The sequence below is a fragment of the Corythoichthys intestinalis genome, chromosome 9 (assembly GCF_030265065.1).
Source record: "Corythoichthys intestinalis isolate RoL2023-P3 chromosome 9, ASM3026506v1, whole genome shotgun sequence".
Lineage (NCBI taxonomy): Eukaryota > Metazoa > Chordata > Actinopteri > Syngnathiformes > Syngnathidae > Corythoichthys > Corythoichthys intestinalis.
Window position 1 is genome coordinate 6,474,482 of NC_080403.1, and position 17,443 is coordinate 6,491,924.

At 38.9% G+C, this 17,443-nt stretch overlaps 1 protein-coding gene across 1 annotated transcript; it reads left to right on the forward strand.

The window, feature by feature from the left end:
- Nucleotides 1-489: 489 nt before the first annotated feature.
- Nucleotides 490-15,038, forward strand: cav4a (caveolin 4a). The gene is made up of 3 exons (XM_057846570.1): nt 490-761; nt 12,178-12,365; nt 13,530-15,038. Exons 1-3 carry the CDS (start codon nt 534-536, stop codon nt 13,678-13,680), a joined length of 567 nt encoding a protein of 188 aa, XP_057702553.1. The 5' UTR covers nt 490-533; the 3' UTR covers nt 13,681-15,038.
- Nucleotides 15,039-17,443: the final 2,405 nt, after the last annotated feature.

Consider the following 17,443-nt stretch of genomic DNA (forward strand, 5'->3'; position numbering starts at 1 on the left):
ATCTGAACCAACTAGTCACAAGTAGAATCTTCCACACTTTTTGTTGTTGGGTTGTGCTAAGTATACAGTACTTCTTGCACTCTACTTTGTGGATCAACTGTTGTTTTGTTTGTTTTGTGGTTTCACTTTTCATGTGCCCAGGGCACAATGTAGGCTAGGAACGCCACTACATGTATATAAATAAATGTATTCATAATTTATATGCTTTTTCCTCAAAATGGTCGCAGGGGTGTTGTGGGCTATCCCATGTAAATGGGACAGAGGCAGGGTACACCCTGAACTAGTTGCTAGACTGAGCCACTCCTGAACCTTATGAAGTGGCATAATGTATGCGGTTGTTGTGTGTGGCCAGTATTTATATCCCTCTATCCTCCCACAGCATAGAAAAGTGATCCTAGTAGAAAGCCCATCTGCAAATACCATGCAGGCCAGCACAACGTTCCCAATTTAGACCCCCCCTACCCACAACGAAAGAGGGCCAATCTCTGTTGGAAGTCTGTACTGTCTCGACTTTATTGTGTTCACCACTTTCAATGGATGGCCTGAAAAAGGGGGGAGACTCGGAGGAAGTGGAGATTGACCTGGGGGACTCCAGTGACCCTGAGGAGTTTGATAATGGGGAGCAACCACAGACACTCTGGAAAGCGCATTCTGACCGGGAGCAAGAAGAAAGTAGTCATTTGTCTTCTGTGGTGGATATCAGCGATACCAAGCCGCTTCTCAATGTTCGAGACCCTCGAGGGATGAATGATTGCCTCAAGGTAGTCGATGCCAATATGCAGCTGAACTGTGTTTAGTGAAATATAACAGAATTGTTTACATTATTTTTCATGTTACAGCATGTGGCTGGGCAGAATTTGAGGAGTGAAATCATTTGTGCTTGACAGGCCAGTGATGAAAATAGTGTACTTCAACCACGCCCACGCATTTTATTTCCTGATAATTTGATACTATTCAATTACTCTATATGCATCTGTTCTTCTTCTTTAATAATTATCAGGTTCAGTGACATAAGTAAACCGGAGTTAATTTTAGCTAGACCACAGACCACACCCTGAATTGGTCGCCAGTTAGACTTACTTAAAATGCAGTGCAAGTTGCACATGTCAATGTGATGAAAACATTCTAAAACGTCTACCAACAAGGCTTAACTCTGGCTCAACACTGTTGAAGTGCCCTTGGGCAAGGCAATGAACCCTAATTTGCCCCAAATGGGTTGGCAGCGCCTTGCATGGCAGCATGGTTTGTGAATGTGTGTATGAATGGGTAAATGTGTGCTAATGTAAAGCGCTTTGGGAATGGCAACCATGTAGATAAATGCACTAAAGAAATAGAAATAGTTAACTCCTATCCAAAAGTCAGTTACTTATGGGAAATCCAGAAAAATACATTAGAAAGTAAACATGATTAAGCTTGCTGCTGAAGCTCGGATAAAAATCAAAATCAGTTTCATAAAGGTTTATTAGTGACAGAAATACTGGTGCAATCCCATCATTATGTTTACTAAGGTTTGACAACTGGTAGAGTTTCAAATTATTAATAGAACTGTAGTTTTTTTTTTTTTTTTTTCTTTTTATGAAATTCAAGTTGTTTTGCTAAAATCACTAAAATATGATGATACAAATCACACACGTCAATACTTCCAACCACCAGGTGTCACCATGGCCACGATAACCAGCCGGTCCCCATTTATTGAAAGAACCAATTTATATTTTGCATAGGGGATTGGTACAGAAAGAAATAGCCTCGGATGACTCAAAATCACTAAAAGTATGCTGCGCTGCTAAATTAAAATAGTAACTGTGCTGTGTGCATTTTGCTAAAGATAAGAGACCCTCCCGCCGCAAATTGTGCCAGTGCTTTTAAGATGTGCACACCAGTGGCCTATGCTACGAAGCCGGTTTTCTGGCTCAGCAGGGTAACTTCGAGGGTAACTTCATCACGTGCAGCCTATCTTACCAGCTAACCGGGACTACGAAAGGTGGATATGTTGGAACCAGGGAGTGTTGCCATGGCAACACACACCACACGTCAAACGTGGTCGTCTCAGAGTTTGATCTTGCTTAACCCCAGGATTCCAATTAACCACGCTCTATTTAAACAGCACTCCTCCGCGGACGTGTCCTCTTGACAATGACAGCGTACCTGGACGACCCGTACAACATCGGCGCGCGGATTGTGAGGGGTTCTCTTCGGAGGGCACGGGTTTTTGGAGACCGCAAGAATCCGCTGGCGTACCTGGACAATGTTCTCCATGAAAGAAATAGATTTTCAGCTGAGGGAATTCGTTACCTGTGCCAGCTGATCGAGGCGGAGATCACTAATGTAACCCGTAGTCAGGCCCTCACAACCGCGCTGATTGTGTGCCTGTCCTTGCGCTCTTTCGCCAGCGGACAATATACTATGTATTCCATCGGTGATGCTGAATATCTGAGTATGAGTATGCCGTGCAATTTGGAAAATGGTAGGATTGGGGTATATGGAAACGCTTCAAATTGATTGTTGAAAATGCTATACAGAAACCTGTGTCGGCTTCGCTAAATGTAAACAAATGTGAAGCTTTGCTCTCATACAAGAAATATATTTAATAAACTTTTCCAGCGTTATTTCGTCGTGTAAATGCATTTATAATAATAACTTGCGTTTTTTTCTACCAACTCGAAGAGATTAAAATAAATGTCAAATCCACTGATAGAACAGACACACAAATATAAAAGATATAAATGTTTATTGAATATGCATCTTAGAGTCTTGTTTATCTGTGAGACTCGTTACAAAAGATGGGCTTTAATTTGTTATCATTACGCACAAGCATTGTCACAAATGTGATCACACAAAACGCAACCACGCATCGCATCCCCATATTTCCTTCTTCTCCTGAGTCCTCACAAATATAACAAAATTTCAGGGGGGGAGGGGGTATTCTGGCTCGAGCCTGCAAATCAAGTTAATTGATCGGGTCAGGCTGCATACATATTCATGCATACATATTCATACAGTCAATGGGACTAAAAATATAATCATCCTGCTTCATGTGGTGATGTACGATAAATGATTTCTTACATTTAACGTACCAAATCTGACAGCAGGCTTTATTTCTTTTCATGGACAAATCACACGATCTGTAATTCGCTGCCAAGAGACCAGTAGGGCTCTACTCGCTGAAGCGGTGTTGGATTTCATGGTGAGGGTGGATTTTAATTCCTCATAACTCTCAGTGTTGTCACAGATTACTAGAAAAAGTAATTAATTACTGATTACTGATTACGCCTCAAAAAAGCAATCTAGTTATTTTACTGATTACTTCATTATCAAAGTAACTAAGTTACTTTAAAAGTAATCTATCAGTTACTTTTTACCCATTTTCTCCCTTTGCTGCCTCAACATAAGAATGACAACAGAAAAATGTCATCACATGTAATTGACTTTCCGATGATTGAATTTAAAGGGGAATATCAGAATTTTTCACATAAGCACCGTTGACTCGCGCTAGCTTAGATACTCCGGAGCCTGAAACTAACAAATATCTGACAAACAGCTTGGTATTTGTTGAAATCAACTCCAACGACCAATTAAACCCCACTAACTCTAAGATTAAGCCTAATGTCAAAACTTCTGAATTTCGGGTTATGGTTGACAGAATATCAGTGCCAATGTAAAACAATGCAAACTGACTGCACAATAATCAACAACACACAAGTGGATTGTACAGTGCAATAAACACAAAGGTGGTGGCGGGCGCGGATGCGCGTGCACAACCCGGAAGTACTCCTCTCAACACACACGCGGTCAATTTGGCCACAAAACATGACGGCAACTAAGCACTTTACACTCAATCGGACTTACAACACATCCCACAGATGCTAAACGAACATATCACTTCACGGCATAAATGTGCAACATGCATATGATGTAAACAAAGCTTGCCAACTTGGAGCGATGACTGCCCGTCATTGCTACAGCAAAGCTACGAAACGGCCGTGCATGTAGGGGGTCCGACCTTTTGCTGATACCCTCCAGAATGAAGGAACAATACTCACCTTCATTCATGGATATTCACAGATCAACATTCCCTCTTGCAACGTCTCAACACTCGGCTCGAATGTCCACCTGCCTGGCCCACGTCATTCTCAGTCGCACAACACATGTGACGCGAGACCAGAACAGGAAGAAGCTGAGAGGTTGTCATGGAAAACGTACCGGGAACCTTTTATTTTAGCATTTTCTATTCAAAATACTCTTCGTACATGACCACAATATTCTTCGTTCTAAATACATTATGAGGCAATGAAAAAATAGTAACACAGAGACAGTTAGGAAAGTAATTTTAATCAGATTACTGGTGTAGAAAAATGAACGCGTTAGATTACTCGTTACTGAAAGAAAGTAATCAGATTACAGTAACGTGTTACTAGCTAACGCGTTACTGACAACACTGATATCTCTGCATTATTATCGTGCATTCCTCCTCCGTGAAGTAAGGTGCCCGTGCCATCGTCACAAGTAGTGTTTGACTCTTGTCTCTGCCCCCTTTTATGTGAACGCGCAGTAACTCTGATTGGGTTGACACAGGTTCGACTAATCAACCTCATAATCAGCGTCGTAGCACCGATTGACCACAAACTAGATAACCAGGTTTCTTTAACTCCGGTTACCCACTAGTAAGCAGGATTACTTCTGGGGAGGTTGAACTGCGTTGGTAGTACAGGCCACAGTCATCTTATCTAACCCACATGCACCTGACCTGTAAACATTATTTGTGTGAGGCCATAATGCGGCGACAGAGGAGTCAAGACTGAGTGCACAGTCGGGGCTAGGAGTGCTAGTGTGTTTAAATTCAGCACTGTCTGATCCAAGTAAATATAAAATGTGATTACAAACAGCAATTTTATGCAGTTTTTAATAATGTACATTTGTACTATATAGCTTTTACAAACATTTCTATAAACACTGCTTAATTTCATAAGCATCGAGATGCAAATGCAATACTTATGTGACAGAAATGTACTTTTTTCATGTAGTAGTTTTATTATTTTCTTTTAGTTATGATGTAAATTTTCAGAAAGAAAATATTTTTAATGGTCAGTGGTCTTGTACTCACTGTCTGCCAAATGTCATTTTTCTTTGTCAACAATATCTTCACAAAAGGTCAAAATGTTTTCCCTATCATGAAAGAAAAACTTCAACAGCTACGAGATTGCTTTTTTAAATATTTCTTTTTGGCATGGGTCTGGCAATATTCCTGTTGGAAAGAAGATTGCAGTTTCTTCTTATCTAGCTACATACTTTTATCCTCCTGAGCAGCAGTGACAACAGAGGACATGGCATTTGGTGTACTGTTCATGTGTAGAAGCCCCACTCTATGCACGCGCATCTTAAAGTGCCACAATCACTGGAGAGGAAAGGCCAGTCTTTTGAACAAGGGTGTAGGTTTTCATAGGGACGGTAGGGACAAAAAACTTTTCAGGATGCTGAAATTTTGCCCACCAACTTTTAAGCAACCTTATTTGCATTATATAATGTGTTCAGTTATATAGCTCATTTAGATTGTTTTCCCATATGTTGTAACTATAGAAGTGACCCTACCATTATTAAGTGAATTATTTTCATTATGTTCAGACTAACATTTCCCCCTTTTTCACTTACTGAATTTGCCAGTCCATGTTTTTTCATCAAACACACGTAGAAGTTTTCAAAATGTTTCTTCATTAGTTTTCCGAAAACAAAGGTTTGAATCGAACAGTGTATCACCTGAACCAATAAATATGTACCGCAAATACCCACCTCCTTAAAACGAGTTAAATTCCCTTGTTTTCAGTTGTAAATCTACTAGAAATACAGTGCCTTGCAAAAGTATTCGGCCCCCTTGAATCTTGCAACCTTTCGCCACATTTCAGGCTTCAAACATAAAGATATGAAATTTAATTTTTTTGTCAAGAATCAACAACAAGAGGGACACAATCGTGAAGTGGAACAACATTTATTGGATAATTTAAACTTTTTTAACAAATAAAAAACTGAAAAGTGGGGCGTGCAATATTATTCGGCCCCTTTACTTTCAGTGCAGCAAACTCACTCCAGAAGTTCAGTGATGATCTCTGAATGATCCAATGTTGTCCTAAATGACCGATGATGATAAATAGAATCCAAATGTGTGTAATCAAGTCTCCGTATAAATGCACCTGCTCTGTGATAGTCTCAGGGTTCTGTTTAAAGTGCAGAGAGCATTATGAAAACCAAGGAACACACTAGGCAGGTCCGAGATACTGTTGTGGAGAAGTTTAAAGCCGGACTTGGATACAAAAAGATTTCCCAAGCTTTAAACATCTCAAGGAGCACTGTGCAAGCCATCATATTGAAATGGAAGGAGCATCAGACCACTGCAAATCTACCAAGACCCGGCCGTCCTTCCAAACTTTCTTCTCAAACAAGGAGAAAACTGATCAGAGATGCAGCCAAGAGGCCTATGATCACTCTGGATGAACTGCAGAGATCTACAGCTGAGGTGGGAGAGTCTGTCCATAGGACAACAATCAGTCGTACACTGCACAAATCTGGCCTTTTGGAAGAGTGGCAAGAAGAAAGCCATTTCTCAAAGATATCCATAAAAAGTCTCGTTTAAAGTTTGCCACAAGCCACCTGGGAGACTCACCAAACATGTGGAAGAAGGTGCTCTGGTCAGATGAAACCAAAATTGAACTTTTTGGCCACAATGCAAAACGATATGTTTGGCGTAAAAGCAACACAGCTCATCACCCTGAACACACCATCCCCACTGTCAAACATGGTGGTGGCAGCATCATGGTTTGGGCCTGCTTTTCTTCAGCAGGGTCAGGGAAGATGGTTAAAATTGACGGGAAGATGGATGCAGCCAAATACAGGAACATTCTGGAAAAAAACCTGTTGGTACCTGCACAAGACCTGAGACTGGGACGGAGATTTATCTTCCAACAGGACAATGATCCAAAACATAAAGCCAAATCTACAATGGAATGGTTCAAAAATAAACGTATCCAGGTGTTAGAATGGCCAAGTCAAAGTCCAGACCTGAATCCAATCGAGAATCTGTGGAAAGAGCTGAAGACTGCTGTTCACAAACACTCTCCATCCAACCTCACTGAGCTCGAGCTGTTTTGCAAGGAAGAATGGGCAAGAATGTCAGTCTCTCCATGTGCAAAACTGATAGAAACATACCCCAAGCGACTTGCAGCTGTAATTGGAGCAAAAGGTGGCGCTACAAATTATTAACGCAAGGGGGCCGAATAATATTGCACGCCCCACTTTTCAGTTTTTTATTTGTTAAAAAAGTTTAAATTATCCAATAAATTTTGTTCCACTTCACGATTGTGTCCCACTTGTTGTTGATTCTTGACAAAAAATTAAAATTTTATATCTTTATGTTTGAAGCCTGAAATGTCGCAAAAGGTTGCAAGGTTCAAGGGGGCCGAATACTTTTGCAAGGCACTGTAAGTGAAATTATCTGACAGTATTTCATGTAAATTTTATTCACCCAGACTTTTTGAAATACGAAAAATAGCTAGCTGAAAATAAGCTAACAGACTTATTTTAACCAAAATGTTTGTATATTTAATCTAAAAAAAGAAACGTTTGTCAGAAATGTTCTTAATTCAAGAATAGATATTGTTCAAAACATTATGTGAATGCTATTTTTTTCTTGAATTAGGTGAAAAATGACCAACTTTTAGATGTATGGGCTTAATAAGAAACAATGGTAATATTTACTAAAATCTCATAGGCGGAGTTTGACTTTTGGGGCAGGGGGGCAAAACATTGATGTCAGCGTAAGAATATTTATAATAATAAGTTGAAAATGAGCGTTTTTTGTTTCCCATCATTCTTTGAGGGGAATTCTAAATCAGGCTGCTTAGGACAGCTATACTTTTTGCCAAGATCGTCATCCATTAAATATGGTATGCCCGTATGCCTGCCTGTGTCGTGCCAATGTAGTTACCCCCGTCAAAAATTGTATCCCCTGGGCAAAGCCACTGCGCTGCAATGATTTGCTTGATTCCGTGTTTTGGTGATGTGGTTATTTACGAAGTTTTAAAACATGGCCAATCCATCAAAAAAAAAAAAAATTCTCTCGTATAACGTTACGTACGTACTAAACGTAAAAAATGGCAATGTTTTACTGTTTTACTCGTAGGATGACCTATAACTGTTATTACTGTAATTCAAGTCCTTTATGGAGTTTCTCCAGTTTAATAAACATCGATGTCCAAAATATATAACTGTGGTACTTTTCTGGCTTCAATTAATTGTTTAAATCGACATAACTCATAACTAATGTGTGTGTGTGCGCTTTTTGATGGGGGTAACTACATTGGCAGTGGTGCCTCTGTTGTACAATTAGCGTCTTTAGTGGGGCAAATTGAAACTCTGCTCACCATTTTGGCGGTGCTCTCTGGCGTTTCATGTCCACAATTTCAATCCTTGGTTCTTGCTCAGTTGTTGTCGCTTTTGAAAGCTTAGGTTTGAAAAAATTACGTAGATCCATCTTGCCTCTTCGGTCCTCGTGTGGTTTTGGCTAAGCAAAGCAAATGACCGTCTAAGGTGCTAATCACGATATGTTCGATTAATAATTTTGACCCATTATAAAAATATCTTTTTTTATTTCATTCATTTTTCTTTTTTGTTTTATTGCTTTACAACTTTTATAGACAATATTGAATATATATTGAAAACTCTTAATTTTTAAATCATATATAGGAAAGTCAATGACATGCCACTTTTCGGCCATCAATGCCTTCTCTCTGACACATTAACCTGCCTAATATATCTGCCACATTAATCTGCCTAATATATCTGCCACATAAACCAGCCTTTAAAACTCAAAACAAGATGATGAATATTATTTGACTAGATTTAAGAAAAATTATCTGATTAAGACGTTTTACTGTAAATTTGCAGTGTGAAAGTACAAGTCAATACAGATTTATTTTGCATTAATCATTTAGCCTATCAATTAATTATGTTCTTATTGGTGAGAAATATAGCCCAATCTTTTAACTCTTATTATTGTCCTGTCCCCAACAAAAAGTGTACATGCAGGTTATGCTGTTATCTCGTCCCTACCAATATTGAGACCAAACCTACGCCCTTGCTTTTGAATTGTGCAGTTGAAGATGAAGCAAAGAACCGTATTATCCTGACTACACCTGAAAATCTTATTTGAGTGAAGAAATCTGAGAACAAGAAGAAAAATAATCAACTATCCATGTATACTAGTATGCCAACGTACAGTATACACACCTTTGATTCAATGGTTGTATACATGTTGTACACACATTTACCTTCAAATGAAAAATATTTTAGGGCTGCCTTGATCATATTTGGTTTTGTTGTTTTTCACATACTCCAGTAAAGGTCAAACAAGCCAAGCAGAATGTAGCTTGGTTGGTGGCTTAGACAAAACTGCATATGAAGCGTTCGGTGAGGCCATAGAGCAGAGGTCGGAACCTTTTTGAACGAGAGAGCCAAAACACCCTACATTTTTTAAAATGTGATTCCACAAGAGACATGCAGAGTGTGCGTGTTACATGTATATACAGTATACATTCACATTTTAAAATGTGATTCCACAAGAGACATGCAGAGTGTGCGTGTTACATGTATATATACATACAGTATATACAGTATTTGTAACATGACCCTATTCCTTAAGTTGCAGGCCGCAGACAGATGCACATGCCAACAGTGGTGCTCGAACGCAGGACGGAAATGTAATCTAAAATGCTAAAAGACTAATCTAATAAGTCTAAAGAAGTCTGGGAGCATTCCACATTGAAGGAATCCCCAATGACCATCCAGGGAACACTCAGGAGACTGTCTAACGGCGGAGATATGGATTTAGCACAGTAATCTCCAAGTAATTTTCCACGGAAGCCCCGGAAGAGCTTTTATAAGTTGCTGTGGAAAGAGAACTCTGGGATCTGGACTACTTAATCTGCTTCCCTTACAGTGCCACAGTGTATCACAAAAGTGAGTACACCCCTCACATTTCTGCAGATATTTAAGTGCCGTATATTTCGGATTATACGTCACACCTGAGTATAAGTCGCACCAGCCAAAAAATGCGCAATGAAAAGGAAAAAAACATATGAATCGCACCGGAGTATATAGTAAGTTGCATTTTTGGGGGGAAATTTATTTGATAGAGTCCAGCACCAAGAACAGACATATCATCTTGAAAGGCAATTTAAAATACAATAGAGAACAACAGGCTTAATAGGTGTACGGTATGCTAACATTACAGTTAGATCGGGCCTAAAAAATCCAGCCCGACCCGACCGGCCCGCGGGTATTAAAGCCCGACGCAGCCCGAGCCCGATCAATTACCTTGATTTGCTTGCCCGAGCCTGAAAACCCCCGAAATTTTATGTTTTATTTGTGAGGACTCAGGAGAAGGAGGAAATGCGGGGATGTGATGCGTGGTTTGCGTTTTGTGTGATCACGTTTGTGACAATGCCGGTGCATATATGCATAATGATAACAAATTAAAGCCTGTGTTTTGTAACGAATTCTCCCAGTAAAACAAGACTGTCAGATGGATATTCAATAAATATTTATATCTTTTCTATATGCGTGTCTGTTCTAACAGGAGGATAGTGGATTTGACATTTATTTTAATCTTCTCGAGTTGGCACAGTAAAAATGCAAGTTTTCTCAATGTTTAAATAGTCTACACATTTTTATGATCATTATAAATGCATTTACACAACGAAATAACGCTGGAAAAGTTTGTTAAATATATTTCTCATATGCCACCGTCTCATCAACCCATAGGACATGGTTCCAGTAATCCATGTGCTTTGTTGACATGTCTTCAGCAAACTTTTTGCGGGCTTTCTTGTGTACCATCTTCAGAAGAGCCTTCCTCCTGGGGTGACAGCCATGCACATAGTTTCTACATACATAGTTTCTATGGGGTGTACTCACTTTTTTTTGCGAAGCATTTAGATATTAATGGCTATATTTTGAGTTATTTTGAGGGGAAAATGAATGAACTGTATTATATATGATGCACACAGACTACTTTTCATTGTGTCAAAGTATTATTTTGTCAGTGTTGTCCCATGAAAAGATATACTTAAATATCTGCCGAAATGTGAGGGGTGAACTCACTTTTGTGATACATTGTACCTCGGATAAACAGAGGAAGATAGCTGGATGGATGATTTTCGCGATATGTAGGGCACAGGATGCAACAGTATTCAGCATGGTGTGTTGCGTTTTATTGCTATCTGTGTGTCATTTATAATTATGAGATAATTAATCGACAAAAAATGGAAATAAGTGATTGAAAGGCGTTCTGCATGTGGCCATTTCCTACATAATCTTCCCGGTCTGCTTGTACTTCCTTACACCTACATCATGTCAAACGTAATTATAGAGCACACTAGTTGTGCCTTTCATCAAACAGAGAATGAGTGGCCAAAGGGAATTTCAAGAAGCCTGTTTATTGGTGAGGTGGCCATAAGTGCATGCTTTCGTGTCCATGATATTACCCAAACCTCTTTTAAAACGCTCCCTCAAATAGCATAGACTTGTATTATTTAAAAGTAGGGCACTTAATGTTAAAACAACTCTTTAATAGTAAGTATTTTTGCCAAGCACCTTTGACAATTGGAAAGCTTTTCGAAGTACAGTATGTAAACCATTTTAAAACTTTCCTTTCATATGACTATACAAAGCCTACTCATTCAATGTGCTTGAAAAACAAACAAACAAACAAACAAACAAACAAAAAAACTCAACCTAAAAACTAAAAACTAAGAATTTCAAGTCCAGGCATGCGATAATTTCAACATATATGGGCTTCTGTAGAATCAGCGTCCAAGATATACAAAGCTTATCCCTCAGTCAAAATGTATCACTTCATTATGCAGTATTCCTTGACTCCAATTAGACCGAAATATGGTATCCCATTTTGGCCTCTTGGTGTATTTCAAAAAGACCTCTAAATACATTAATAAGTGATGTCTCCCCCCCTAAAGCAAATAGCACAGGAGATGAAGAGTGAATCTGTGGATGATAATTGTACATACACTATATTACATCTTAGACTAAAGTCACTATATTGTCTGAATGAAAGAACCAATAGCTATGTAACTATGGCATTTGAAAAGCATGGCATTGTGTTTTTTTTGCCTGCAGGTGACATTTGAAGATGTTATTGCTGAGCCGGTTTCAGTGCGCAGCGGGGACCGAGTGTGGATCTGGAGCCACGCTCTGTTTGAAGTGAGCCGAGTTTGGGTATACAGGATCATCACAGTTCTTCTGGCCATCCCCATGTCGATCCTCTCCGGAATCCTTTTTGCCCTCCTCAGCTGCATACATGTATGGTATGTGGGCTAATTTCCTAAGTGGAGAAGCCATTTTCCTGTTGGATGAAAGCCTCACAATATAAGTGAGGGCGTGTTCAACCAACCTTATGCTCCCAAAACATTACAAGTTATGTCAACCAGTACTTGTTTGAAGACCAACCCAAAACTACTTTACTGACTTCATTGACTCTATATTCATACTGTATATAACGCAGCCTCACTCGAGTGTTAAAATCAAAGCATTTTCGATTTTCTTAGAAGTGCAAGCCTGTTTGGGAATTTGGCACAAAGCATTCCAGTGTAGGTAATTTCATGGAGAGCAATGCTAATACAGTATATATATTTGTGTGGTGTGAAAATACAGCATCAGTAATCACAAAATGCAGTGAATAATTCCTACTATTAGGGGATAAATAAATCCACACCTACCTGTCCCTGTGTGAAAAAGTGATTGCCTCCCCATTAACGCATACATTTACTGTGCTTTATTAAACCCGAGTACCAATAGTGGAACAAATGTGAACAGGGCCCAGGTGCAATGAGCATCAAAGGGCCTCTCAAGTGGATCGTCCGACGAGTAGGGTGGATCTGGGCCATCTGGCAGTGAAATTTGAAGACTTATATACTCTATTATAGCCCCAAACATTATTTTGAGGACCTACCCTTGCCCACCTGTGCCCCCCTTTACGCCCGAAAAACGCAGCTGCACCGCCAGCCGCCAGTTCCGCTGTAAGTTCCACTCCAGCTGAATACAATTTCTTAAGTAAAAAAAATCTCTTGAATAGCACCTGTCTGAAAAACTGCAGTAGACTAATAGGTTCTCAAAACCAACCAACCAACCAACCAACCAACCAACCAACCAACCAATCAATCAATCAATCAATCAATCAATCAATCAATCAATCAATCAATCAATCAATCAATCAATCAATCAATCAATCAATCAATCAATCAAGCGAGCAACTAACAAATGGTGAAAACAATGAAGTGGTCGATCTTCAAAAAGAGTAAAGTTTAAATTCAGAAAAATTACAAATCTGTGCTGCTTATATAGTATATAATATAAAATATTAAAGACAATCATAACATTATTGCTTGGTCCAAAAAATAAACAATATGTAAAGCTTTACTCAATATAGACATGAGACAAAAGGGACACTGAGTTGTTTTTGTCTTCACCAGGATGATCAGCCCATGCATCAAAAGCATTCTTATTGGAACACGCTGGCTGCAAAACATCTGGAACGTTGTGCTGGATATCATCGTGCGACCATTGCTGACCAGTGCCGGGCGGTGCTGTAGCCGTTTTAGCATTCACCTGGCTGAGGAATAACACATACTCACCTTTTGGTTTTAGAGTGGACATGACCACCAACGGGATTGCTGATGGTCAAGAATATTTCATTCGAGTGTTCGTCATGATTTTGTTCACAGTTCAACAGCATGTGAGATTTGCTAATTACAGTGTAACTTTTGCCTGCCACTTTCAATAGCTTTTCAAAGTGTGTAGTTTATGACAGGAACTGGTTCAAAAGTTTTGTTTTTTTCAAATAAAGTAACATTTTCTTACACATGGATGAATTGACGGAAAATTAAAATATGGAAGAGATCTCGCTGATTTAAAAAAAAATATATATATATTGCTATGAATTATGTTTAGTTTCATTTAATGCATCTTTGAGGCTAAAGGTGATAAAATACTTTCAATCCATCTATTGAAGCACAAGTAATTCTCATTGATATAAATCCTTTGCATATTACATGTACAGTATATTAAATATGGAAGGGCAATTTAATGTAAACAACAGCTAACAATCAAAATAATACTTAGTTTTTATTATTAAAATGTACTGTTGAACTTCTTTTTTTTTTTTTAATGCTTTGTTCCGTGTAAATGGCCAAATGCATGAGAACACCACTCAGTAAAGGCTGATTTTGGATAAAGCTTTTGTGTTGGATCTATGCCATATTTCTTGTAATGTCATTAATATGAACAAAGAACACAGTGGATGCATGGATGCCAAATACAGTACATTACAATTAGTGTTGCACTAATACCAATGTTTGACCCCGATATCAATACCTATGTGTGCAGTATCAGCCGATACCCATACCATACCGATACGACTTCGTTTGAAATTTCTATATATATAGGGTGACCATATTTTCATTTTCAAAAAAAAAGGACACTCGTCCCGGCCTCGAGATAAGTGAGTTTTACTCGAAGTTCACTCAAAGTTGCCTACATCAATTTAATACATTTAAAGTGTGCCCCTCCGTCTGGATAGAAAAATTCAGTTTTATTAAATTAAAAAAAAATTTGCCATATGGTACAATATATACTATTTGGCAATACTTTTTTTTTTTTTTTTACACAACAGGTTACAGGTTACTCAACGGGCTTTATTCTTCCTAAAAAAATAATCAAACAATAAAAACACACAAAACAAAACAAAACAAAACAAAACAAAACAAAACAAAACAAAAAACAATTAAAGATAAAAAATAATAATGAAATGCAAACCCATGGAAATGGAGGAATGGGCCAAAATACCAGCAACAGTGTGTAAAAAGCTTGTGAAGAGTTACAGAAAACGTTTGGCCTCCGTTATTGCCAGCAAAGGGTACATAACAAAGTATTGAGATGAACTTTTGGTATTGACCAAATACTTATTTTCCACCATGATTTGCAAATAAATTCTTTAAAAATAAAAAAATGTGATTTTCTGGGTTTTTTTTCCACATTCCGTCTCTCATGGTTAAGGTTTACCCACGTTGACAATTACAGGCCTCTGTAATATTTTCAAGTGGGAGAACTTGCACAATTAGTAGTTGACTAAATACTTACAGTATTTGCCCCACTGTATATACATCCAGTAGGACTTTTTATTGCATACCTGGTTTGGGTGACAATAGTTACATAAACCTTTGGCTCTCAAAGACCAAAATAGTGCTAAATTCGAGAAATTAAAACATGTATAATACGAGCCTGTTTTGAAACAATTCTGATACTGCTTATGATCAATCACAGTATCAATGAAAATGAATAGTAGCGAGGCTGATACCCAATCACCAGGCTACAATGGGTTAATTTGTCTGTTATATCCAATCAGACAAGCATTCTTTGAGTAGACACTGCTTATAATCAATTACAGTATCAAATAATATAATAGTCACAACTCATAATCAATTGCTATGACTTATTATTAACTTCAGGATCGCGGATCGTCGGCGACTTACATGGACAGCAAACAATAACACTTCACTGCGTTAAACAAGCGGCACATTTTATTTAACCCACAGTATAAAGTGTACAAGCAAACAAGCAACAATTGTATTTCAGCTCATAGATTACATGCAATAACATAAATCTCATTACCGTGTGCTGGAAGGACGGAGAGCCGGGCGTCCTCAGTAATAGTGAGCGAAGAAATACCAAGGCTGGGCGACCGCGCGTAATCCCACAGCAGACTCTGATTGTACTTGTCTCCGTCGCTTCTTTATAGCAAGTACCGCGCCCCGTAACTTCCCCTCCCGTATTAGATGTTTCACACGGCTCGAGTGCGGTTAGATGTTTCACACGGTTGACGAGAAAAACATGTTATGTTCATATTCCGATGTTTTGGGAGTCAGCTTGATAAGGTTGCCGATGTTTTGGGAAGGTTGCCGATGTTTTGGGAGTCAGCTTGGTAAGGTTGAAAACAATTACCTTGCAGCTTGATGTCAGTTGATGAGGTTAAAAACAACATTCCTTTATATAAGGTTTTGGGGCCTTGTCTTACATTCCACTCCTGGTGTTTTAAACCAAATCAACTCTAATTTATTAATCCTACTGCATAATGTCTCCAATTTTGCTGAATCCATTGAAACCAGGGATCCCCCCGCAAATTAGCATAAACAAATAAATGATGGTCGGCTACTATTTCATACACCGCGGCTATAAGCATATTTACACGGTCAGGGTGTCGCTCTATACGGCGATAAAAGAATCCACCCCTCATATCTTGGTAGTCCAAGATATGCCCCCCTTCTTCAGTAGTTATAGTTACTACGCATGCATCTACCCCGTCTAAGTCTATTGTTTCTACCAGTACCCTCATAATTCTAACTGATGAAATATTTTCCGGGCAACCTGGTCCTCTAGACGTTTGACATAGCAACAAATTCCCATATTACATAGCGTAGTCAAAGCAATAGCTATTAAGACCAATATCATTGGTGGAAGCAACGTTACCCTAGCAGTTTGTGATAATCCTGAAAATATGTCCCACCAATGATGAGCAGATTGTTGCTGAATAATTTTAGCAGCATGCAAAATTTCTCCTTTAGCCATCAATGTTGATACCATCAGTTGGGAAACATTGGACGCATGCGACTTAATCAATTTTTTTTATCTCAGTGGATTGTTCCAATGCGCATTTGAAACGCTCCAAAGAGATTTGCCATGGTGTACGTAACACTTCCCATTGCACAGCCGTAAACCGGCTAGCAACTGTGTAATTTGTCAACCAATACGTCCCGTTTCCCCACTGAAAGAAACGAATATTACATAGGCATCCTACAAATGGAACCGTTGGCAACATGGAGTGATTTTGGGCAGTGGCCACACAAAGGGTATGTGGTCCTACCTGCCACAAAATGTCCCTACTAGGTTCCCTTGACCAATCGCATAAGGCGAAGTCTACTTTTGTTAAGCAAGGATTAACAAATTCATGATGCAATTTACAAGCTAGTCCTTTATCTGTGTTTTCGCAAAGATCGGTATTAAAGGTTTGGTTCGTTCCCGAATTAAACCATTCACCTTCCACATGCAAAAACCAATAGCCTAGTTCAGTTATTACGGGTAATACCTGGAATTTACATACGGTAACGTTTGAGGTTACGGTGTATTGTGTCCAATATCCCCTACATTCGGTCGCATTACAAACCGTATATTCCGAATGTAACTGTAACCATAACTCCGAAGATATATTCCAACTCGTACGCCACTCCTGATAATTTCCCGTAGTCATTGTTCGTATAAAACGTTCCTTCTGCGCCTGTGCATGTAGGTATTGTATGCTACATGTGGTCCAGTTTAGCTGTTTAGTCACGTT

Coding starts and splice junctions, on each gene's coding strand:
- cav4a (XM_057846570.1), top strand. CDS start 534: ATGGATGGCCTGAAAAAGGGGGGAGACTCGGAGGAAGTGGAGATTGAC. Junction 762..12,177: donor GGATGAATGATTGCCTCAAG/GTAGTCGATGCC, acceptor TTTTGCCTGCAG/GTGACATTTGAAGATGTTAT. Junction 12,366..13,529: donor CTCAGCTGCATACATGTATG/GTATGTGGGCTA, acceptor TGTCTTCACCAG/GATGATCAGCCCATGCATCA.